The 25,107-nt window shown below is 49.4% G+C and overlaps 1 protein-coding gene across 1 annotated transcript in view; it reads right to left on the bottom strand.

The window, feature by feature from the left end:
- The window catches only part of Cacna1a (calcium voltage-gated channel subunit alpha1 A), a 295,849-nt gene that overhangs the window by 255,740 nt on the left and 15,002 nt on the right, over positions 1-25,107 (bottom strand). Inside the window, 1 exon segment of the mRNA XM_032887650.1 lies at positions 24,204-24,504. Coding sequence (XP_032743541.1) covers positions 24,204-24,469 — 266 coding nt within the window. The 5' untranslated portion in view covers positions 24,470-24,504.

Here is a 25,107-nt window from a genome sequence, read left to right on the forward strand (position 1 = left end):
CTGGAAGCAGCCTAGATGCCCATCATTAGATGAATGGATCAGGAAATTGTGGTACCGTCACACAACGGACATTACTCAGCTTTAAAAAAAAAAAGCATAAAATTTGCAGATAAATGGACGAAGCTAGAAAAAAATATCATCCTGAGTGAGGCAATTCAGACCTCAAAAGACAAAGTGTGGATGTTAGCTTTTAGGCCTCTGGTAAGCATTGCCACCATTCATATAACCACAGAGTAATGTTAGGTATGAAGTAAAGGACTAGGAGGGAGAAGATGAACTCTTAAGGAAGGGGAAATAAAATATATAGTCATAGAGAGACACAGGAGGAGGCTGGAGTGGGAGGATGACATGGGGAAGGGAGAAGAAGAGAGAGGTGTGGAAGGGAATAAGGGAGAGACAATCAACACAGGGTCATATGGAAACCTATTACTGTAGACACTTCTTAAAATATATACATATAGGAAAGAAATCTAAATGGACTCACCAAATAATGGGAAGGTATTTGCCTCTCCCACACCCACATACGCTTAAAAATACAGACTCCATTTGACTCTCTCAGTGCACTGCGTTCTTTCCTGTCTACAGACCACTACAGTAATCTCCCCACTAGGATTCTGCCCCTTCTCCAGGAGAGGTTGCGTCCTCCTGGGGTCTCAGATACAACGTTCCTTCAAGATACCTCCTTCAAGCTTGTCAGGTGATGCTCGACCCTGCAGCCATAGACCATGCACACTTCAAAGCATTCCGTCCCCTTTAGGCTGGCGTCTGCACAGAGGAACATCATCCATGGTACTGATTGCTGGCTTTGCAGTCGAGTGTGGGGTTGGATGTTTGAAAGGAAGCACTGAAGAGTAAGCAAATGGGTGGGTGGGTAGGTGGGGGATGGTTAGGTAGAGGGTTTTCGATGTGTGGGTGCATGGTTGCACAGATGAGGAGATGAGCACATAGCTGGGTAGGGAGATGCTCTGAGGGCAGGGTGGATGGCCATATACACTGTCCCCACTATTGATGGAAGCTGAGGGCAATGCCATCAGCAAAGAACCCTAACCTACCCCAGCCACACAGCATCTCCAAGTCCACCACTATCTTTCTTTCTTCTCTTTTTAAGATAGGCTTTTTCTATGAAACCCAAGCTGGCCTCAAACTCCTGTTGTAATTTCCCCTGGTGCTGGCATTAGAGGTCTATGTTGCACACAACCCCTGGTGTCATCTCCTACATGCAGTTGATGAACCAAAATAGCTCCCATAGGCTTGTGTGCTTGTCCACAGTTGGTGGAACTGTTTGGGAAGGATCAGGAGGTGTGCCTGTCTGTCTGCTGTCAAGCTGACATGATATTTCCCCATGATGGTCATGGACTCTAACCCTCTGAAACTGTAAGCTCCAAATAAACTCTTCCTTCTACAAGTTGTCTTGGTCATGGTGTCTCATCACAGCAACAGAAAAGTAACCAAGACACATGTTACACTGAAGCCATCATAAACATTACTAATCAGACTATTGTATACAAGGGACATTGTATACAATATTGCATATGGGAAGCATAAGTATACATCATAAAGGATGCCTTCATTCCTTATGGGAAGATATTGTCAACAATCTGTGTGCCCATCAATAGGGTCCGGCTCTGTTCATTGTGTGACACACACCTCTAATCCCCGCCCTCAAGAGACGAAGGCAGGAGCATTGCAAGATCAAGGGCAGCCTGTGCTACATAATGAGACCTCGTCTTAAAACAGTAATTATATCTTGCACCATCATCTTACCCAAAACTATTCAAGACACTGTCTATGTATTTTTTATAACCAGATTCAGATGTGTCCCATCTGTGCTCATTTTATAGGTGAAGAAACTAAGGCCTAAATGGAGTTGATAATTAGTCTGAGATCACATATCTGGCATCAGGAAGACATGGCAGGGAGGAAGGGGAATAGCATGAAGGACTGGAACAGACAGCAGTGTGTAGCTAGGCAAAGTGGCCAGGAGCCAAAAGATACACAAGACCAAGAAGTGGCACAGGTGGGGTGCAGGTGCTTTGCCTCAGGTGGCCCAGAGTCCTCTGCCAGAGAGTTGTGATGTCATGCCTCTGAAAATAGGGAGGCTACCATTCTAGAGCACAACTGGGAAGATCTGTCCTGTCGCTGATAAAAAACTATTCAAATTATCTACCCACCTATCTATGTGTCCATCTATCCATTCGTCCACCTGTCCATCCATTCATCCATCCACCCATCCATCCACGCACCCATCCATCCATCCACCCAGCCACCCATCCATCCATCCATCCATCCATCCATCCATCCATCCATCTGTTCATCTGTCCATCCATCAGTCTGTCTGTCCTGTATCCATTGCTCTGTTTCCACCCATCTCTTCATCCATCCATTCAGCGGCACTCCTATCTACCCTGTCATCCCTGTCCCTGTCATCACATTATTGTACAGCCAACACCACTCACCATCCCAGAATGCTTTTGTCTTACACACCTGAAACACGCTAAGTATGTGCACACCTTGCCCCCTTCCCCAATCTGTGGTATTCACTACCATTCACTTATGTCTCTGAAAAGATGACAGGTACCTCCTGAGAGTAAATGAACGCACACGTATCATCACAATGATAGAATTCTATCACCCTATTCAAGATGTAAAGCAGGTGTGGAAAAACTGGGACAATGCCCACACGTGACCTAAGAGTGTGGTGCAAAAAGAAAAAAAGAAGTGCCCTACCCCGTCTCCCACCGCACGTCCTATAGGACATGCTTTTACCTTGGGTGTATACCAGGAACCTGGAAACCAGAACAAGGACCAATACCTTTTATTATAACACAGGCTGATGACGTCATTCCAGTCCCTGGATACAGTAATTCCTGGAACCTGAAGTTATGCCCACCCTACGTGCAGCTGTGCCTAAGTCGATTTCAAATTCCTTGAGTTAAACAATCCACATGTCTCCTACCTTTTAAAAATTAAGATGTTGCTGTCACGTTGCTCTGTTCTGTGTTGTTGAGCCGGCATGGTACAGTGGAACCCTCGTGGGCCTTCAATTCATGACCTCCTGCCTCTGCTTCCCAAGTGCTGGCACTGCATATGGCCTCACCACCGGGCAGCCTGAGTCAGCTCTCGTACTTCTGTCTGATGTGAAAAGCAGTCTGCCCACTGCCCCAGGGCTGTGCCATCTACCCGCAATGTTTCTCTAACACATTCATGATCCTGTCACACCACAGCTCCCCCCCACACCTGTCTGGGGGTGCCCTTCCCTCATATGACTTTCCTGGCTGCAGAACCAGCCCAAGGGCTCCCACTTCCTGCCCAGCCTTCCTCCTCCAGAATTCACTGTTGCTGGAGATGGCTCATTTGTGTGGTGGCTGTACTGTTTGTCCCCAAGGCATAATTGCCTGGGTCTCTTCATCTCTGTGTCTGGGCCCTGACCACAGCAGTGTCCAGGAAACAGCCAGTATGCTAGCGAACAAATGAGCAACTAATTGACCTACCAGTGAAATGTCACCTGCCACCAACAGGGGATGTTTTTTAAAGATGTATTTATTTTTATTTGGCACATAAGAGTGTTTTCCTATGTGTATGCATGTGCGTGCCTGGGGCCTGTGAAGGCCAAAAGAGTGTGTCAGATCCTCTAAAACTGGAATTACAAATGCCTCTGAGCCACCATGTGGATGCTGGGAATTGAACCTGGGTCCTCTGGAAGAGCAGCCAGTGCTCTTAACTGCGGAGTTATCTCTGCAGTCACAGGGAATTTATTTTTATGTTTGTTTGGTTTTTGTTTGTTTGTTTAGACAGGGTAGTCCTGGCTATCCTGGAACTCACTCTGTAGACCAGGCTGACCTCAAACTCAAAGATCTGTCTGCCTCTGCCTCCCAAGTGCTGAGTCTAAAGGCCTGTGCCATCATGCCCAGCAGGGAATTTACTTTGAAAAGGTAAGAAAAAGCAGAGCCTTCTGTGCAGACCATGGCTGTGGGGGTTTGTCTAGCATCTCTCCTCTGGTTAAAGGCAAGGTATGTGGAGGGACAGAGGAAGAAGCCATGGCCATTGCCGGCAGCAGGCCTCTCCTACCTGAGCTGTGTCTTTTCTCGCCTGCCAGGGTTAGGGTTAGGGTTGGGCTTAGGCTTGGGGTTAGGCTTGGGCTTAGGCTTGGAGGCAGAGGCCCAAACAGAGGCTTAGGGTTGCACAGAGGCTTAGGCTTAGGGTTGAGGCTTAGGCTTGAGCAAACAGGCTTAAACTTGGGGTTGAAAAGGCTTAGGGTTTGAAGCTTGGGCTTAGGGGTTAAACAGGCTTAGGCTTAGAGCTTAGAAGCAGGAAGCTTGGAAGCTTGCTTGAAGCAGGCTTAAACAGGGTTTTAGGCTTAGGGTTAGGCTTAGGCTTAGGCTTAGGCTTAGGCTTAGGCTTAGGCTTAGGCTTAGGCTTAGGCTTAGGCTTAGGCTTAGGCTTAGGCTTAGGCTTAGGCTTAGGGCTCTCCAGCTTCAGAAGAGCAGAGAAGTGACCTGTCTAGGAGCAGAGGGAAGCTCTAATGGAGAACTTCAGCCAGCTCAGCTCCTACATCCACAGCCAGTCATAGCCACCTCTAATTTAGCATATTCTTCTCATGTCCCAGCTGCCAACCATGGAGCCACTCAGAACCCTCTCAGTCCAGCTACCCTGCCTCCTGGAAGGTGACCAGAAAAAGGACACAGCCATGGAGGGAGAAAAGGGAGGCAGGGAAGAACAAAGGAGAAACACGTCCTAAATAGAACTCTCACCAGAGATAGGTTGAGATAGCTGTCTTAATTCATTCACCCCAGACAGGATGACACAGGCTGTAGCATACAGTCCCCATTTCACAGATGGAAAGAGGAAAGACTTCTGCAGCAGGCTGCCTTTAGGATCGGATGGCCCAAGTTTGATCCAGAGATCCCACATGGAGAAAACAGAACTGACTACCATAGCTGTCCTCTGACTTCTACATGCATGGCACGGCACTTGTTTGTATGAACATGCATACACGGATAGATAGATAAAAGATAGATAGATACATACATCAATAGTTAGATAATAGGCAGGTAGGCAGATAAATAATAGATGATAGACAGATTTATACAGAGATACATAGATAAATATATAATATAGATAGACGATAGATGGATGATGGATAGATAGATAGATAGATAGATAGATAGATAGAGGTTTAAAACTTTTAGAATGAAGACACAGGTAATCTTGAGCCCTAAAGTGGAGTGTGAAATAGCTGCTCATTAAACAATCAAAGAAAGTTTAAAGGGCCTTCTGTGCAAGGCACTGTCTTCTTTGGACTGGAGATGTGGCTAGAAGGCCTGGCATGCAAGAAGCCTTGGATTCCATCTCTGGGAGGGAGGAGGGAGAGGGAGAGAGATGGGGAGAGGGAGAAGAAGGTGGAGAGGGAGGGAGAGGGAAAGGGAGAGGGAGAGGGTGGGGAGATCATCCCTGTATCCTGGGAGGTCAAAGCAAGAGGGCTGCCTGTTTGAGACTAGCAAGTCCTCACCTCACCATAAAACATAAAAGCCAGGGGTGGGGGGAAGGTGGTGCGGCTCAGTGGGGAACACTTGCCTCACGTGTTTAAGGCATCCCAGCCCTAAAAATGAAAAAAGGAAATAGGTCGGCATTTGGGACTAGAGAGAAGCTCCTGGTTTAGCGTTGCTGCACAAGCCTGGGGCCCCTCCCCAGGACACGTGAAAAAGGCAGATGTGGTCACGCACATCTGTACTCCCAGCACTGAGGAAACCGAGTCAGGCAGATGGCTGGTGCTCACTGGATAGTGCCCAGCCTAATCAGTGAGTTTCAGGTTCAGAGAAAGGCTCTGTCTCAAAACACAAACTAAACTGGCTGAGGAAAGATACCCAAGATTGTCCTCTGGGCCCATGCTGCCTTCAGCAACAATGTGTTACCTTCACAATGAAGACCTGTTGTTGGCAGATGATACATTGTGTCAACACTCCAGCATCCCCAAGGTGAGATGCGGGGAAGACAGAAGAATCACACAAAGACAGCCATCCTGATAGAAGAACCAGCAGGAGAGACTCTGCCTCAGCAGACAGGAGAGAACTGACTCTGGAAAATTCCTCTTTGGCTGTTACATATACATCCCCACTCATGTACACACACTTCACACACACACACACACACACACACACACACACACATAGTACACACATATAGTACACACACACACACGTGCAGCACAGAAGCTGAGCAGGACAAAAGCTGTGTCCTTTTATAACCCAACCACCCTTCTGCCATACCTCACTTGTGGTAAGAGAATCAGTCCATGGAGAGCCTACAATGGAAGACAGGAAGTGTGATCTCCCATACCTGTTTTGGAAGTGTCCAGCAGCTGGAGACAGATAAGACGAAGATTTACTAATTCCTGATTCACACTGCTGGGTTCTGAAGCCCAGCTGAGCCAACCCTACCTCTGAGACCTTAGTTAGGTCAATCACCCTCTCTGTGCCTGAGTTTCCAGATCTGGAAAAGAGCGTGATTTTTGCTTTAGCATTGTCTTTGCAGGCTCGTGTGGGGTTTACAGTTTGGTATCCTTAGGTACTGCCTGGGAGGTTGCCAGGAGGGCCCCCAAGGTCAAGAACAGCCTGGGTTACTAGTTAAAACCCTGTCTCAATAAACAAACAAAAATGGTTACATTCATTCGTTTGTTTGTTTTTAAGTCCCAGAAGAGTCATGGGCTAGTTAGAGAAGGGGTGCTTTCAGAGCCAGCCAAACCTCCATACCAACTTATAGAGTAACTGACTGCCCTGAGGGGGAGGGGCTGGCACATCTCTGCAGGCTCCCTTCCAGTGACTACAGAAGTGCAGATCTCCTAGAGACAGCAGCGGCCTCAGCACTTTTTGAGCCGAAAGCTTTGGAAAAAGCCTTCCAGTTGGGGGGAGGAAGAGGAGAACTCAGGAGAACTGGCAGGCAAGATGCTGGAGCGGTGGGAAAAAAAATGCTTCTAAGGCAAAAAAAAAGGGGGGGGTGGAGAAGTGGGTTTGCTGGGCTGTGTACACAAGCCAGAGCTGGAGTGACCCTCCTGAGGAGAACAAGAAAGCCCCAAAGAAAGTACGAGGTCTCACCTCCCACAACCTCTTCCCACCACAAATGAAAATACAGCTAACTCAAAATATAATCTAACCCTTTAGAATGTGTCAGACTGCGAGAAAGTGCTCGGTCAGTAAAGCGCTTGCCTTAGAAAGGACCAGAGCCAGAGCCCCAGAGCCACGCCCCAGCTCTCCTGTAAAAGCTGGGTAAGGCCGCATGCGCCAGGCTCTAATCCAGGGCAGAGGCAGGAGGATTCTAAGGGCTCTCTGGCCTGCAGCCTAGTTGAATCAGTGGGCTCCGGGCTCAGGGGGGAGGCCTCATCTCAGAAAATAAAGTGGGGAGACTGGACCACAGCTCTGCAGGTAAATGTGCTTCCCGCCCAGTCAGGCCTGAAAAATTCCAGTTCTTTAGCGTCCTCCGAACTTTCGTAAAAAGTCAGATGTGGTGGTGCACATCTGTAGTCCCAGAATTCTCACAGAAATGAGAAATGATCAGAGAACCACTCAGAAGATCTCAGGCTAGCTAGCCTGAAACAAAGAGCAAAGAGACCCTACCTCAAACAGGGTGGAAGGTGGAGAGAAATGTGCACTGTGGCATGCTCCCACCCCCACAGGCGTTTTATGCACACAGTCACACATACAGATGAAGGAAGAAGAAACATATAGAAGGCAGGGTGTGACTGAAGAGGACACCTGGATACACAACATGCACACGTATTCAAACGTGTGTTGTGTGCCCACACACATATGTTACAAACAGGGCATGGTGGTGTAAGTCCATCATCCCCGCATTCAAGGAGTATGGGAGGACTGTGAATTCTGGGTCAGTACGAGCTACACAAGACACTTTCTCAAAAGATAAACAAAACAAAAGCCACCGGAAAGTATTACCAAGAAAACTAAACTCCCCTTCAGACTCTGGGAGGGGGGAGGGGCGTCTCTGTGTTCTGTGAATGGACTGTCTAGTTGGCAGGTTCAGACCACTTTCTGGACCCAGAGAAATGGCCTCTAAAGAAAATAAAAAGAGGAAAAGCCAGTGAATTTCTCTGTGTCTCAGTGCTGAAGAACAGCAAGCCTCGGGCTGTGAACAGCGCTGCCCAGGGGAATAAACCAGGAAGCCTTTTTTTGGGTGCAGCCAGAGGGCAGGACGGGCGGGTTATGAGCATGCTGGTCCTCACCGGGAGCTGAGCGCTTCACAGAGAAAGGTTGTCAAGTGTGTCCCAAATCAGTCACCTTTACTCAGGAAGCTGCCCGTGGCAGTCTGAAGCCTGAGTACAGGCGATGACTGTTTCTCCACCACCTTTGCGTTTCAGCATGGTCATGTGACCGGGGGAAATTCTTAGCCAAAGCCCTGTGAGTCTCTGCCTGGTTCCACCTGTCTCTTTGCCCTCTTTCTTCATGGAGCTTGGTCCCCAGCATAACAGTGTGGAGGTGATGGGCGGGATGGCTAGTGGGAGGGAAGTTCTGCTGAGACTCCGCCCATAAATTCGTGATGTCTCCCAGGAGCGGGATAGGTTTCTGGGCCAGCGTGAGTTCTGTTAGACTGGACCCCACGGTGCTGTGCCCTTGTACCTTCAAGTTTTCACAGGGGCTTTCTTAGGTCTGCAACCCTCATTATGGGAGTTCAAAAATTCATCACTGTGGGCCCAGTACCTTGATCTTTCTCTCTCTGTGTCTCTCTGTATCTATCTTTCTCTGTCTCTCTGTCTCTGTCTCTGTCTCTGTCTGTCTCTGTCTCTGTCTGTCTCTCTGTCTCTCTATCTGTCTTCTCTTTCTGTCTCTCTCTGTCTCTCTGTCTCTCTCTCTCTCTCTCTCTCTCTCTCTCTCTCTCTCTCTCTCTTCGTGTGTATGTGTGTGTGTCTCCTTCTCTCCCTCCCTCCCTGCCTCCTTTCCTCCTTCATCTGGATAGCATACTTTAGGTCCAGAGTTCTTTTCTGTGGAGTCTGTGAGCACTTCAGGCCCTGTCTGCTGCCTTGCATAGCTGGACTTCTCCTTGACCCAGAAAATAAACACATAGTTTGGGCACCTTAAGAGGTCTCTAGGGTGACCAAACACAGGGGACTCAAATGCCACGTTTGATTATCACAGGGATGTGTTCTCAGCAGAAGAGACAAAATGGGTAAATCCACTCCCTCTCAGCTGGTATCAGGTGAGGCAGAAGCTAACTTGTTTTCCACTGTGGACCCCCACATGCCCGGTCCCTCACTAGGGGATACTGGGCAGCTGGTCTGACTGGGCCATGGCCATAACCTCTCACTGGGGAATCCTGGACAGGGCCTCTATTGCTGTGCCAAGCCCTGGGCCCTTAGTTGAGGAATCTAGGCAGGGACTCTGCCATCAAACCACACCAAGCTCTTGGTTTCTTTGAGATGGGGGCCTTGCTGTGTAACCCAGATTGTCTGTGAGTCTGTCAATCTTCTGTCTCAGCCTCCGAAGTACTGGGATGACAGCTGTGTGCCACCGTATCATCTGGAGGTATCAGCTCACCAATGATTTTAGCCTGAAAGAAGCTCGTGTACTGACCAGATGCCCTTGACCTGGCTGGTGTGTAGCTTCAGGATGCTGTGTGTTGGGTTCTCTGTGACTCCCTGATTGGTAAGCATTGCCCTTATCTTATAGACGCTGTCTCACGAACCAAGTGACCGCAGATGAGCCCTGAGAAACCCTGAGTCAGAACAAATACTAGTGGCTTCCTATTGTTCCCACAGGTTCCAGAAATCTGACCACACAGAGACAGGGTCAGAGAAGCCAAGAACCCAGGGGTATTCTCTCCCCAGTCCTGTCACTGTCTATACTGATCCTCCCAGAGTTCACACGGCCTCCCCTGGTCCTTCAAGGTAGCCCACACTTTCACCAACCGCTCCCTCTGTGCCAGGGAAACTCCGGAAGAGAGTGAGACCCATTGGCAGTGCTGGAAACCAAGTCGCTGGAATTTTCCACAGCAATCACAATAATGGTTGTGGTATCTGTGCTAGTTAACATTAACAGACGCCAAGCTGGGCTCCAGCAGACAGGGAGTGACTGTCGGGCTTGATGGTGTTGTAGAGGCCCCAGCTACAAAATGAAATGTGAGAGGCTGGGCCACAGTTTGGGCAACTGCAAGAGACTAATGGCTCTTAGATGTCGAGGGCACGCGATCCAGGGCAAGGCTCTCTGAATCTGAAATCTACTTGCATTCTTGTGTGGCCTTCAACTAATTACTGAGCCTCTCTGTATTTCAGTCTTCTTGTCTGCAAAATGAGTGCAACTTTAACACTTGGCATACGCTGTTAAGTTCACGCCGACTCTTGGAAGGTATTTACCAAACCTGCTACTCAGAGAGGCTCCCAGAGGACACTGTCGCCTACACCATGTATGTAAATGGTGCCTCCCAGAGTGGTCTAGGTTAGCAATGGAGGCCCATGGCTGTAATGGCTTTTTCCAACTGCACTGAATGCTGCACTCATGATTCTGTCACTGTCGCCTTTACCGTCTCAGAACAGCACGAGGAAAGAGCAGACAGTTGAGGAGCTCTGCGTCTCAGACAGGAGGCCCAGTCACTGCTGCAGAACTGCACACCCAGGAACTAGGGGAGTAGGGATGTCAATTCCAACTCACATCCAAGAAGAGCAGAGACCACACCCCCCTAGTCAGTCCAGGGTGCTTGCCATGATTAGTAATTTGTTCACGGATGATGTGATGGTTTTAGTGAAAGTAGCCCCTGTGGACCCAAAGGAAGTGGCACTAATAGGAGGTGTGGCCTTGTTGGAGTAGGTGTGGCTTCACTAAAAGAAGTGTATCCTTGGGGGCGGACTTTAAGGTCTCAGAAACTAAAGCCTGCTGGGCTCAAGAATAGCTGGGTCTGTAAACACATGCTCAGCTAGTCAGCACTGGGGCAGACAGGCAGCTTCCTGGGGCTCACCAGCAAGCCAGCATAGCCTATATGGCAAGATCCAGGCCGATGAGAGGCCCTGCTCAAAAAAAAGGAAGCTGAAGAACAATACCTGGGCCTCCACATGCATGTGCACACACGTGTACACGTACAAAAGAAAGGAGAAAGAAAAGGGTGAGGGAGAGAGGAAGAGAGGGAAGGAGGGAGGACTCAGAAGATCCCTGATATATTCAATGTCTCCTTTGCAATGTGAAGCTTGGGAGGTGTTGGACGTGGTAATGTCTTTGACTCTTCCAGTAGTGTCCACCCAGATCGAAACACCACCTCTCTCTGCATTTATCAATTCAAGTAAAGTACAAACTGTTTCCAGTGAATTCTGAGGCACTGATGAACACAGTTGTCACACAGTAACAACAGCCACTCCACATACTTAGCCCTACACATGTACACATTCCACACCCACACACTCAACCAACACAGGTCTGAAATTATTTTGAGGGAAAACCACATCCATACCGAATATGAAGAAGCCCCTGTCAGGCTGATACTTTCCACACAATACAAGACAGCTATCTGCAGAGCACATGAGCAGTGGGCATTACTAAGCTGTTTAGAGATGACATGAGGTCCATGGTGCCATTTTTTCAGAGAGACTTGCTCATTTTGGCAGACCTTGGTATTCGAAGAGGTCTTAGAACCGAGTGTCTAGGATTCTGGGATGTGACTTAACGGAGTGATTGAGGGGTATTTGTTGGCTCACTGTATCCTGACAATACCACTCGGAAGTGGGCAATGCGATTTCACAAATGAGGAAAGAAAGACTGGAAGGTACCACAGATATCAGTGGAGTCTGGAATTGGTACCAGGAGTGGGGTATAGCCAAGCACATTAACATTACAAAGCTGAAGTGAACTTGGAGCAAAACTTGCTGTTCAGTGCTGTGACTCCTAAGCTCAAGGTATAACCGCACTCTGTTCCTCAGTTTCCCCAAGGTATAACTACACTCTGTTCCTCATTTCCCCAAGGTATAACCACACTCTGTTCCTCAGTTTCCCCAAGGTATAACTACACTCTGTTTCTCAGGTTCCCCAGTCTCTAGCCCTTGGCCCCCTTTGCCTTTCCCCAAATTTTTTTTTCAGAGCTGGTGACCAAACCCAGGGCCTTGCTCTTGCTAGGCAAGCGCTCTACCACTGAGCTAAATCCTCAACCCCCAAATTTTTTTTTATTTATTTTAAAATTTTAAAAATATTTTTTCATTTAATATAAATAAAATATTTATTCATTTTGGCTGCATGTAAGTCTGTGCACCACATTCATACTTTATGCCCACAAAGGCCAGAAGAGGGCATCAGGTCCCCTGGAACTGGAGTTACAGATGGTTGTGAACCACTATGTGGGTGCTGGGAGCTGAACTAGGTTGTTTTAAAAAAAAAACAAAAACAAAAACAAGTTGTCTTAACCACTGAGCTCTCTCCAGTCCCCTGTTTTTATTTATTTTTTAATTATATGTGTTCTTGTTGCCATGTGAATTCAGTGACCAAAGAGGCCAGAGGCCAAAGGCATCAGATCTTCCTAGATCTGAAGCTACAAGCTATTGCGAGCTAACTGACAGAGCTGGGAACTGAACCTGGGTCCTCTGCAGGAGCAGTGGGTGCTGCTAACCTCTGAGTCCCCTCTCCAGCTCTGTGTCCCAACCTGTTATAGTCTCCTAGGCTCCTCCTTTTTTTTTTTTAACCATCCCTCCCATCAAGAAATCTCAGTGTTCCCTCTGAACCCACTTCTTTCTTTACCTGTCACTTTATTCATTGGTTTTTGTTTTGTTTTGTTTTAGATGAAGTCCTGTCCACGTAGCCTAGGCTAGCCTCCGCCTCTCCCTCTTTTTGCCTCAGACTCCCACAGACTGGGATGACAGTCTGTATAACCATGCTTAGCGTGGAACTTTATTCTAAATTTACAAAGTCTGCAATCTGGATGGAAATTTAAAAAAAACCCACATCTTTCTTTCACTGTTTCTAGCTGCAGTGACACTTAGACACAACAGGTGGCTGTGGGATCAGCAGTATCCGTGTAGCTTTGACTTTGTTGCCAATAGAGACCGTTGATGTCACCTGGAAGAGGTTCTGAAAGCCCCTTTTAACTACTTTGGCCTCTCAAGGTCTCCCAGTGGCTCTGCTCCACACAGTATTAGAGAAGCATGCTTTCCAGGATTTCAAATGCTTTCGACAAGGTTAACTTCCTTCTGTCTGGTATGATCGTTCAGAGAGGGGTCCCTTGACTTCCCAGACTGCAGAGTACTCATGGCTCACAACATGGTCAGAGCCTTCCCCGTAGCCTGGCATGGTGACACAGGCCAACATCTTCACAGTCCAGAAGCTGAGGCAGGAGGCTAGAGACTTTCAGGACAGCCTGGCTTCATAGCAATACCCTAATCCAACAAGTAGCTGGTTCTAAGGATTCTGCTGGTCGCCTGGTCCCCATGAAACTCAAGGGCAGAGTAAAGAAACTTCTCCCAGAGGTCAGTCTCTGGCCCAGGAGCAGCACTGTTTTCACAGAGCCATACCCTAGTCCCTGGCCTTCTCTCCTGCCTGTACGCTTTCCTGGTCAGATGTGGGAATCCAAGGTGCATTTAAAAAACAGTTGGCTTTCTGGGTCTTCAGACTCAGATCCAACCAACTAGAGATCAAATGTACTTAGGAGGGGGAAATGGCCTCTGTGCTGAACACACACCCAGTGAAATAACAACAACAACAACAACAACAACAACAACAACAACAACAACAAAACTGTGTGGGTTTGCTTGCTTTGCTCTCGGAACGGCTCTAGGATTTCAAACACATTTTAATGTGATTACTTTCCTTCTGTCTGCTACAATCATCTGAAATCCTTTCAGAGAGGAGGTCCCTTGCCTTCCCTGGACTATAGAGGACTTATGAGGTCTGGTGTGGATTTCACCTGCCAGCTTTCCACTTCAGTTGCATCCTGTAACTAAGTCCACTTAGTGTGCCTGAGATGGGGACACAAGTTCTAAGCGGATTTGGCATCATTTTCTGGAAGGAGTTGAGCATCTGTGCTGGGGTCCCTTCCCTGTGGATGCCTGCAGATGACATCACCTCTGGAATATGGATGGTCTGGAAGCATCTGGGACCCAGCCAGGGACCTGAGTGGTTGGGGGAGCTTCTTCACAAGAAAGCAATTGCTCTTTTCTAGCTGGGATGGAGCCATCTCCGTATCTGAACAATCGGTTAGACCGTCTGTGCTCACTGGAAGTCACCGGACTCCGAGGAGTGAGAATCCATTCCAGAATCAGACCAGAACTACTCTGCTCCCGGGGAGCTCCGTGCACACTTTGCTTTGATCTGTTTGTGTTGAGCTGTGTTTTCACCCCAGAGTGGATTTGTGACTTCCGATCTTCAAATGAAGAGGGGTGGGGGTCTCAGACGAGCAGAAATGAGAGGGGGTAAGGTACTGCAACGTGGGTTAAAATGACTGTGGGCGTCACAGTAGTCAGACTCAAGCTCTTCCATCCCCAATTGCTGTACCACTGAGCCATGCCCTGATGCTCACTCAGGGAGATTAGCCAGAGGCTCTAACAAGTTCTATACCAGTGGTAGCATGGGAGACAAGGCCAGCACGGAAGGAGCCAGTAACACGAAGAACGTCGAAAGCAGAGGAAACAGCAAGTAAAAAGGCCTTGAAGACAAGAGCACTTACGTAGAAGGCGAGCATGATACCACTTGAGGTTTGGGGCTAGCCTGGGCTAGAGAGATGGCTCTGCTTTTGAGAGCATGAGCTACTATCCCAGAGGACCCAAATAAGGAGGCTCATGATTGCCTGAACTCTAGCTCAAGGGACTTAGTGCCTTCCTCCGCTGTCTTCAGGCATCTGAATACTGGGCAGGCACGCACACACGCATGCACGTGCACGTGCACGTGCACACGCACACAAAGAAACAAAATAACTTTAAAAATAAAAGAAGATGCCAAGTATAGCTTGGTGGTAGAGAGCTTGAATGACACCCATAAGGTCCCAAGCTCCGCCTTCAACACCACAGGAAGCAAACCCCCAAAAGCAGGAGCAGGAGATAGAGCAACCGCGTTTGATTCAAAGAAGAGCAGTGATGGTGAAAGTATGGACAGACACACAGCCGAGGGTCCATTTGAGTGGAGCCCCTGGGGGTCATGAATTATAAGCCTGTGTGTACCACATTGTTTGTCGCAACAGAACAAACAGGCAACAACAACACAAAATGAAACAGACAACAAATAAAAAAATAGATCTTCCAGTGTGCACAGACACCATGCACAGAAGTGTGATGGCGGCTGGGGGAAGGTTCCAGATGGCAAGATCCTGTGCGAGCACCACGGCGTGAGTTTGAGACTGAGGACTCACATTTAAAAAGGAGGAGGAGGAGGAGGAGGAGGAGGAGGAGGAGGAGGAAAAAGAGGAAGAGGAGAAGAAGAAGAGGAAGAAGAGGAGGAGGAGGAAAAGGAGGAGGAAGAGGAGGAGGAGGAGGAGGAAGAGGAGGAGGAGGAGGAGGAGGAGAGAAAAGGAGGAGGAGGAGGAGGAGAAGGAGGAGGAGGAGTAGAGGAAAGAGGAGGAGGAGGAGGAGAAGGAGGAGAAGGAGGAGAAGGAGGAGAGGAGGCAGCAAACCAAAGCAAGCAGCAGTGCTGGAGAAGTGGCCTGAACACTAAGAATGCTGAGTTCAGTTCCCAAAACGCATGCAGGGTGTGGCTCACAACTTATACGTAACTCCAGGCCCAGGCGATCCAGTGCCCACCCCGGCCTCTTTGGAGACTCATTCTTGTCACAAACCCACACACGGGAATGCACATCCATACATTAAAGGGGAATGGAGGAACTCAAGAGATGGCTCAGAGGGTCAGAGCATTTCCTGCTCTTGCAGAGAATGCAGGTTCAGTTCCCAGGTCCACAGAGACTTACGACCCTCAGTAGCACTACCTTCCAGGATGCTTGGTGCTCTCTGCTGACCTCTGCAGAAACCAGGCGTGTATTCAGTACACATACACGCAGGGAGACAAAAGCCTCATACACATAAACATATACATAGATGTGTATATATAAGCAGCCCAGGTCCAGCACGGTGGTTCAGTAGATAAAGGAGTCACCCACCAGGACTGACGGCCTGAGTTTGATTCCCCAGGACCCCACAATGGTAGGAGGAGAGAACTGACTTCCAAAATTCCTCTGACCTCCACATATATACCCTGATATGCAACCCCCATAAGCACAAAAAAAACCTATAAATGTAACAATAAAGACAATAACAATGACGATGGTGGTGATGGTGGTGATGGTGGTGATGATGATGATGATAAAAGCTAGGCAGGGCAGCACAAGAGTGTAATCTCAGCCCTGGGGTTATGGAAGCAGGCAGAGCCCTTGGCATCACCAGTCAGTCAGCCCAGCCTCAGGAACAAGCTCTAGGTCAATCAGAGACGTTGCCTCAAAACCTAAGTGAGAGGCATTGAAAGCTTAGAGTCTCCCCGTGCTGGTGGTGAAAGACAGGGAGAAACAGGCCAGCTCAAACTCATAGACCCCACAAAGAGGAAGGGATGGCTCGGCGCTGTTGAAGACTTGAAACCCACAGCATGGCTGAATCCTACATCAAAAATCCTATGGCAGGAGGGTGACTTCAGGGACGTGTGCTCCCAAGACACTTAGGAGCCAGCAGAGAGCACGGAGCCTGCCAGACACTGTGGGAGGAGCACCCCAGAGCCTCTGCAGACCTGCCATCGTGGCTGGAAGCCAAAGCCACTATTCAAAGGACAAAAAGAGGGTCTCTCTGCCCTGCAAGCCAGCCAGTTGCACTGGAAAGACAGCGCCCTGGGACCAGACCTATTTCTTTTTAATATCAACTAGGCTAGAATTGTTGAGCCTTCCTTCCCTTAAAAAGAAAGGAAAAAGAAAGGAAGCGTTCTGATCCCCAAGCAGGTCCTGTCTAACAGCCAGGTTTCATTTTGGTCAGGATTCTTTTCTTTTCCTTGTGGAGACGAGGCCCTGAGACCATGTGTCCTTCTGCCTGGCACAAAGAATGTCCGCCAAGTGTCTTCACGCCTGCACTGTTAGAGAAGCCGTGCCTGAGGCTGCAGAGAGGAATCAGTGCGGAAAGTCTTCCAAGCATGAGGACCTGAGCCCTATCCCCAGAACCCATGGAAAAAGCCAGACTTCTTGCACCCTTGTATCCCTAGCATGGGGGTGGGGGGCACAGGAGGATCCTGGGGGTCGCTGACCAGTCAGCTTAGCCTAACTGAGGAGCCTCAGGTCCGAGTGAGAGACTTGTGTTAAAAACCAGAGCGGAAGCCACATGTTGTTAATCTCAACACTCAGGAGGCAGAGGCAGGTGGATTTCTGTGAGTTCCAGGCCAACCTGGTGTGGACATAGTGAGTTCCAGGGTTACAGAGAGAAACCTTCCTTTAAAACCAAACCAAACCAAACAAAACAAAACCAGAGTGGAGGGCTCCTGAGAAATGATGCTTGACCTCTGACCCCTGGCCTCCACACACATGTGAGCACACCTGCACACACAAGCATGTATGCACCCACAAACAAAAGGAAAGGTTTACCACCCAGAGCTGGATGCTGTCGCTGTCCCTACTTCACAGACAAGGAAACTAGAGCACAGAGAGGGCGAGGGCTCCTGCTGTCAGGGTCAGCAAGTGGGATTCAAACTGTGCACGTGCCGGGCGAGAGTCCAGCCACTTAGCCACAATCCACTGCAATTGATCTTCTAAGTTTTTCCTTTACTCTGTGTGTGTGTGTGTGTGTGTGTGTGTGTGTGCGCGCGCGCTCTCTCTCTCTCACACCTGTGCCAAAGCATGCGTACGGGGTTGTGGAGTTGAGCCTCTCCTGGCCCATTTACACAGGTTCCGGGAATTGAATTCAGGTCTCCAAACTTGGGCAGAAAGCCCATCTCGCCTGCCTGCAACTAATCTTTACCAGATTCTTTGCACATTTAAAAAAGAACTGATCTGTGTGAGGACTGGTTATAGTATAGTGAGAAATGACATCTTGAGGGCTCTGGCGGCCGGGTGTCTCAGAACTCTGTTCCTTAAAGGCAGGAAGGGAAAGGCCAGAAGGCGCGGCCTGGGATCTGGGTATTTGGTTTCTGGGGTTAGTACCGGCTCAGCTGTTGGGCCACAGCGCCCCCTGGTGGTCTCCCGCAGAACCTTCAGCGGGAAGCCGGCGATTCTAACCCACTGCTCCTCAAACACAGCTCCTAAAAGGCTCTAAAAGATGTTATTTTTCAGCACGGGGAGTCAGACAGCCTGTTGCACAGACAGTTCTGCTGTTGTGGGGGAAAATTGGCGTCAAATGTTCCCAGAAGTAAGGAAACAGTGTCCCAGAAAAACACTAAGGAGAAGGCTGCCGTAAAATGTTTGTCGTTCAAGCTCATGACCTGAGCTCTATCCCCGGAACCCATGTAAAATTCCAGGAGTAGCAGTGTGCGCTGGGGCTAAACCAGCAAAGCAGAGAGATCACTCATAGTTAAGAGTGCTCCCTGTGGCCTGGAGCGAGGTTAAGAGCACTGACTGCTCTTCCAGAGGTCCTGGGTTCAGTTTCCAGTAACCACATGGTGGCTCTCAACCATCTGTAATGGGATCCGATGTCCTCTTCTGGTGTGTCTGGAGACAGCCACGGTGTTCTCTTATAAATAAAATAAATAAATCTTTGAAAAAAAAGTCTTAGACTTAAATTCCATTAAAAAAAAAAAACCCCATCTGTGTAGTGAGGTAGAGCTCACACCACACACATGCACACTCACGCACGCACGCGCGTGCACACACACACACACATCTGCCCTCGTACGCATCTGCACACACCCAAAGCCTCATGGCTCTGACTGTGAATGCCCAGGAAATATCCAGAAAATTCCTGAAAACTGAAACCGCTGGGTATGGGGGGCTAGAAGAGATACCTGATATAGGAGTTTGGTTATTAAGTCTTCTGTCAGAAGGCTCATTGCTGAAGGCCCAGTCCCCAGCTGGGGATCCTGTGAGGCGGGACTGATGCATTTAGGCTGAATTGATGGGACTTGCTCCGAGGAAACAGACCACTGGGGTCATATCTTTAAAGGGTCCCAGGTCACTTCCTGCTACAACTTAGACCTGAGATGTGCCCCCTAAGGCGCCATGCTGAAGCCTGTCCTGGTATCTGGAAGTGATGGAACCAGTGAGGGGTGGGGCTAGTGGAAGACACTGAGGTCACGGGGGATTGGCCCCAACAAGGATTTAGAACCCTGGCTCCTCTCTCCTGCCAGCAGACCTCACCACACACCCCAGCCCGTGATGTGCCTCACAAACACAGCTCAGAAAAGAGCTGGCGGCCATGGACTACATCCTTGGAAGCTGGGAGCCTGTAGCTCAGGTTAGTAATAATTTCGCCTGAAAATGGCTACGAGAAAGGAATTCAGATTCTCGCACCCAGTAGCTACCTAAGGTGATGGATGTTGTAGGCCACATACTTCTCCCTGTGTTCGAAAGCAGAATTTCACAGCCCAAGCTCACCTTCAGCTTTTTAATGTAGCCGAGGATGACTTTGAACTCCTGCCTCTGCATCTCCAGTGCTGGGACTGCAGGCCTGCATCACCTCTCTTGGGTTTCCGTGGTGCCAGGGTAGAGCACAGGACCTAGTACATGCTGGGTGAGTGCTTCACCAAGACACAGCCCCAGTCTTTGGGGCTTTACTTGTTTTGTTTTGCTTTCTTTGAAACAGAATTTTGATCTGCAAACCAGGTTGGCCTGAGATTCGCTCTGTAGTTAAGATGATCTTGGATCTCTAGTCCTCCTGTTGCTGCTTCCCATGTGCTGGGAAGGCAGGAGTGTGCTACCATTCCCAGAGGAAGAGCACAGGAAACAAAGCAGAGAGAGGGCTTTAAACAGCAGAAAAGTTCAATGAAACGTGAAATTCCAGCAATTCTACCAAAGAACAGAAACCCCAAAGAACTGGAAGGGGGCCTCAGAGGGATACTCATATACCTGTGCTTAGTGTGGCTTCACACACAGGAGGGAGCCACCGTGAATCCCATTGACAGGTGGGCAGGTAAGAGATGCAACGGTCTAGAGATGCAAGAAAATATTACTCAGCCTTAAAAGAGAAAGATGGACTGGGAGGATGGCCCAGTGGTCAATGCTTGTGCGTGAGGACTGACATTGATCCCCAGAATCCATGCAAAACTCCATGCAGAGTGGTGCACACCTGCAGTCCCAGCACTGGGAAGTAAAGGCAGTGAGCTCTCTGAGGCTCCCTGCATGGTCAGCCGTGACAAAGTCAGATCAGACAAGAACACCTGAGGTTGATCTCTCTCTCTGTCTCTCTCTCTCTCTCTCTCTCTCTCTCTCTCTCCACACACACAGAGAGAGAGACAGAGAGAGAGAGAGACAGACAGACAGAGAGAGACAGAGACAGAGAGAGAGAGACAGAGAGAGAGAGAGAGAAACATCCACACACAAAGAAAGAGAACTTTAGCCAGGCCTGGGTAGCACATACCTGCAATCCCAGCACTTGGGAGGCAAAGGAAAGAGGGAAGGAGAGGAAGGGAAGGGAAGAGAGAGCAAGGATGTCATGATATGGCTTTTCCACAGCACAGACTGATCTAGTCAGAGAGACGGATGGCTACTCAGAGACTCCATTCCTAGGAGCTCCTAGATCACAGCATCAAGGGCCAAGGGCCAGGGCTGTATAAGACACCCACTTCTGGCTCTGGGGTGGATTTTAATGTTGCTGAAGCCCGTGCTTGTTCAGCTGTGTGCTCTGTGTATTTCTCATCCGTAAGGGCAGAGTTGATGATCAAACGTCACGCAGAGCACCGCCCACACCCCTGCCCCTCAAGGATCTCAGGTCGTGTGCTTTAGAGATGGACTGAAGTTTAGAACGGCAGCTAAGGGCTGGGATCTGCTTTTTAAAATTCTAAGAAAGTAAGGAAGAAGAGTGTGGCCCGGTGGCATGAGCCCGAGGAACCCAGTGACTACTGAATGTGATCGTAGACTTGTGGGGTTCCGGCAACTTCTACTGCACTGAAACATGTCCAGAATAAAAACATGCAGAGAAGAATCCAGAGGCAAGGCAAGCCCCAGGCAGGAGGATGGCTGCAGTTAAACTTAGAGCCAGTGTCCTGTTCCAGTTACCACAAGTGTTCTGAGGACATTTCAAAGCGAAAGGTTTGCTCTAAGCTCCCTGCTCATAAGGGCCTTGCTGCAGGAGAAGCCACAGCCGTGTGAGCTGCAGCCAAAAGCCTGTGACAGCAGCTCACACTGCACCTCCAGGGGAAAACTGTGAGGAATGACTGAGGCCTGTGCGCTGGCCCTCTGTCCGCTGTCTCCATTTTACAGTTTGGGGTCCCATAAAGATCAAGAAAGGGCGCCACCTGCAGGGGGAGGACCTTACATTTCAGTCCACAAAACCAACACAATTTCCCAGAGGCCCTTCTCCCTGGTGACAGCACTAACCCTGGCACTTAGGCCTGGAATCCAGAGACTGCAGGGTCAAAGAGCAACATCGGCCCATGTGAACATCAAGATCCACCTCCAGGGGTTGGGGATTTAGCTCAGTGGTAGAGCGCTTGCCTAGCATGCGCAAGGCCCTGGGTTCGGTCCTCAGCTCCGAAAAAAAAAGGCAAGATCCACGTCCAGCTCAGAGTGTAGGAAGCAGACACAGGCTGTGAGTTGGAGGCCAGCCTGGTCTACCTAGCAGGTTCCGGGACATAGAGAGACCCTGTCTCCAAAAGAAAGAAAGAAAGAGAGAGGGGGGGGAGGAAGAGGGAGAGGGAGAGGGAGGGAAAAAGAAAAGGAAAAGAAAAAAGAAAAAGAAAAGAAAATCAAGAGAGAAGGAAAATTAAAAAGAAAGAATAGAAAGAAAATCTTGCCTCAAAAAGCAACAAACAAAATTTCTTCAAAATATTATATATTTCATTGCTGCCCCCTTTCCATTTTAATTTCATGGATATTACACTGGATTACGATCTGTTTAGCAGAACATATCTATAAATAAGCAAAAGTAAATATGACAGGGATGTGCCGAAAACTGTCTTCTTGACAGAGTAGAAAACTGTGGAAGAACATCTGACTAGAATCTTCTAGAAAGGGGCGGGGTGATGACTCAGAGGTAGAGACCTGGCCTCTATCTCCCAGCTGTGGACTATAGCATGGCCTAGTGGTAGAGCACCAGCCTCGGGCCCTACAGTGGAGTCTGGGGACTGGGGTTCAGCAGTAAAATCCACCAGCCTTACTATGACAAACACATAGGAAGGACTCACACTGGAGATAGGCTGAACGCAGCCCACGAGGGCAGAGCCTGCAGCCCAGCCCAGGCCAGGGCAGCGCATGCGCGGGAAGTTCAGAGGCACTGCACCTGGGTCATGTTCGGGACAATTCGATGAGATTCACTCTCATCGGTAAACCTATCTTTTCCTCAAGCAACAGTTTTTCAGCTCTTCAAGACTTTCCTGGGCTAGAAACAATGACTCAGCAAGTTAAGGCATTTGCTTCAAACCTGACAAGCTCAGTTCACTCCCCAGAAGCAACCAATGGTAGAAGAGGACAACCTCAAGCAAGGTGTCCCCTGACTTCCACATCCATGTCACCCCACACCACTCTCCACGTGCTCACAAAATAAATTACATTCTACTAAAAAAAAATTTTTTTTTTTCCAAAAACCACTTTCCCGTCCCTAAAAAGTCTCTTTCCTGGGCCAGGTGGTAGGGAGTGGCACACACCTTAAATCCCAGCACTCTGGAAACATAAGCAGGAGGATCTCTGTGAGTTCGAGGCCAGCCTGGTCTACAAAGCAAGTTCCAGGACAGCCAGGGCTACACAGAGGAAACTCTGTCTCAAAAGGGGGAAAAAAAAACCTCCTTGCTGCAAGTCTGTGGGAATATCATCGCAACCCTTTTAAGACCCTCATTGCTTCTGAGAAAAGGAAGCAAGAATAGTGTGAGTGGAAAGAGACGGAAGAGGAAAGGGTGGGGAGAGACCCTGGAGGCACAATCAAGGTGCTTTGGTTACCAATGGATGGATGGGTTGGTAGGTGGATTGCTGGATAGATGGGCTGGACAGTGGGTGTGTGGGTGGAGGAGGGAGGGGTAGATGGGAACATATATGGTATGGGTAACTGATACATGAGTAGACATGCTGAGTGAACAGGTGGACATATGCATGGGAAGAAAGCCGGATAGGAGGTAACACCTAAGGGTGAGAAGCACGGATCGGTTTGTGGCCGCCCGTAGATACTCAGACGCACCACCAGGTGGCGCCGTAACCTCAGGGACTACCGCAGAGGGCGCTTCAAGTAGACCGGCAGATGCTCTGCTTCAAATCCAGCCTACCAGACATGGTCAGGCCCACCTTACATTCATACCCGCCCATCAGCACCCACAGCATACACAGGCCTCCCCTTCTCCAGCAAGAGTGGCAGCTGCATATAAGCAAGGTGACCACACACGCAGCCTCGCTGAGATAGGAATGGTATGGAGACCGAGGGACGAGGGACGCCTTAAGCTGGTTCCTCTCTTGCCAGCATCAGCGGCTCCTGCTGTTACTCATGGGTATATCACAGCCATCAGGATCAGCCCTGGAACCCACCCCAGCTTTACTCCTTTGAAGTAAAATGTTATTATGCCCTAGCAATCCGCTTAGAGACGCGATAGCAAAGGAATTGTTTGTAGTTGACCCTTTTTCCAAACTTCTTTCCCTTAGCTATTAGCACCGTTCGTTTCCTCGCTGCTGATGGAAGTTGGGAAGGGTTTTAGTCCTAAGCACCAGAGAACGCGCGCGCACACACACTCACACACACACACACACATAGTGGGGGCAGAGGGAGAACACCCACTTGGGGATGACAAATCCACTCAGGAAGCCACCACATTCTCCCAACCCCAGCTAGACCCACCTTATCATTAGCACAAAGGTCTATCCCTGGTTCTGGAGCCCGAAGTGAGACCCAGAGGGCCGACATAGGTTCCCGGGTATCTCTGAAGGCAGCATTTCTTAGCCTTTTCCCCACCACACTCCCAACAAAAGCATTTGTCCCCTGCACCAGCCCTTTCTGATTGCACTGTGCACAAGGGACCCGGGTCCTTCCCAAAGCCGGTTCAGAATATTCCAGGCAACCTTAAGGTAAAGGGTTGATGGCCTGTCAGGGGAGAACTTGAGTCACTCCACACCTTAGCAGCGCATTCTGCACCCTGAAGCTTGCCAGTTCACGATTGGCTGGCCCACAAACCCCGCATAGCTCCCACGTAGCCTTCCCGGTGAATACTCACTCCCACTCTTTCCTCCTGGCCTGAGGGGTGCTGTGCATTTTGTGCGCCTGGTGGGCCAAGATGACATCCCGGTGGTCCACCACGCCACCACGCCGTTTCAGAGTTGGCCCCTCGAGGCTTCCGCTCATCTGCTCGGACCACGGGACATGCAAAGTCCTGGAAGAGTCTGCCAGGTTGCAGTCCGTGCCTGGGTACCTCGAGCTGTGCAGGAGCTCATGATTGAGGGGAGAACGCATGGGGTCAGAGACCCAGGAGGCCCTCGGCATCCATGGGCCTCGCTCAGAAATCCCAGGAGAGGAAACTAGAGGGAGAGAGGAGACAAGAACAGAGTGAGAGAAACCGCCGGGAGGTCAGGACTGTATGAGCAGGTGTGGACAGCACAGGCCACCCCACCCTGCGCCCGGAAGTTCAGCGCCCCAGGCCCGGCTGCCAGGATTGAGTATTCCCTTGGCAACTGGGGGGCAGGAAAGACACTTCTAGTAGTTGCCGGGCAACACAGGCCATGGGTTGAAAGGGCGCAAGGGTGTGGCTGACGCTAAGCAGTAGAACTCCCTGGCTTCGTGTGCCAGCCGAAGTGGGGTGGGGTGGGGTGGGATATGGGCTGCTTTCTCACATCTACACGCTCCCTTCTGCAGAGTGGACCCTCTAAAGACCCTGCTTTCTGTGCTTTGGACCTGCATCCTGTGAACTTCAGACCCCTGATGGCAAGTTCAAACTGAGCTGCACTGGGCCAAGAACCTGGTTCTAATCTGCTTCCTGTGTAGAGTAGAAGGCACACGGAGCCTGCCTGTTCATTTCTGTGCCTTCGTATTTTATTTTATTTTATTTTATTTTATTTTATTTTATTTTATTTTCTGTGGATGTTCATGTGTTTGCCTGGACATGGCGCATGGGTACGTGTGTA

This window comes from Rattus rattus, chromosome 17, assembly GCF_011064425.1.
Source record: "Rattus rattus isolate New Zealand chromosome 17, Rrattus_CSIRO_v1, whole genome shotgun sequence".
Lineage (NCBI taxonomy): Eukaryota > Metazoa > Chordata > Mammalia > Rodentia > Muridae > Rattus > Rattus rattus.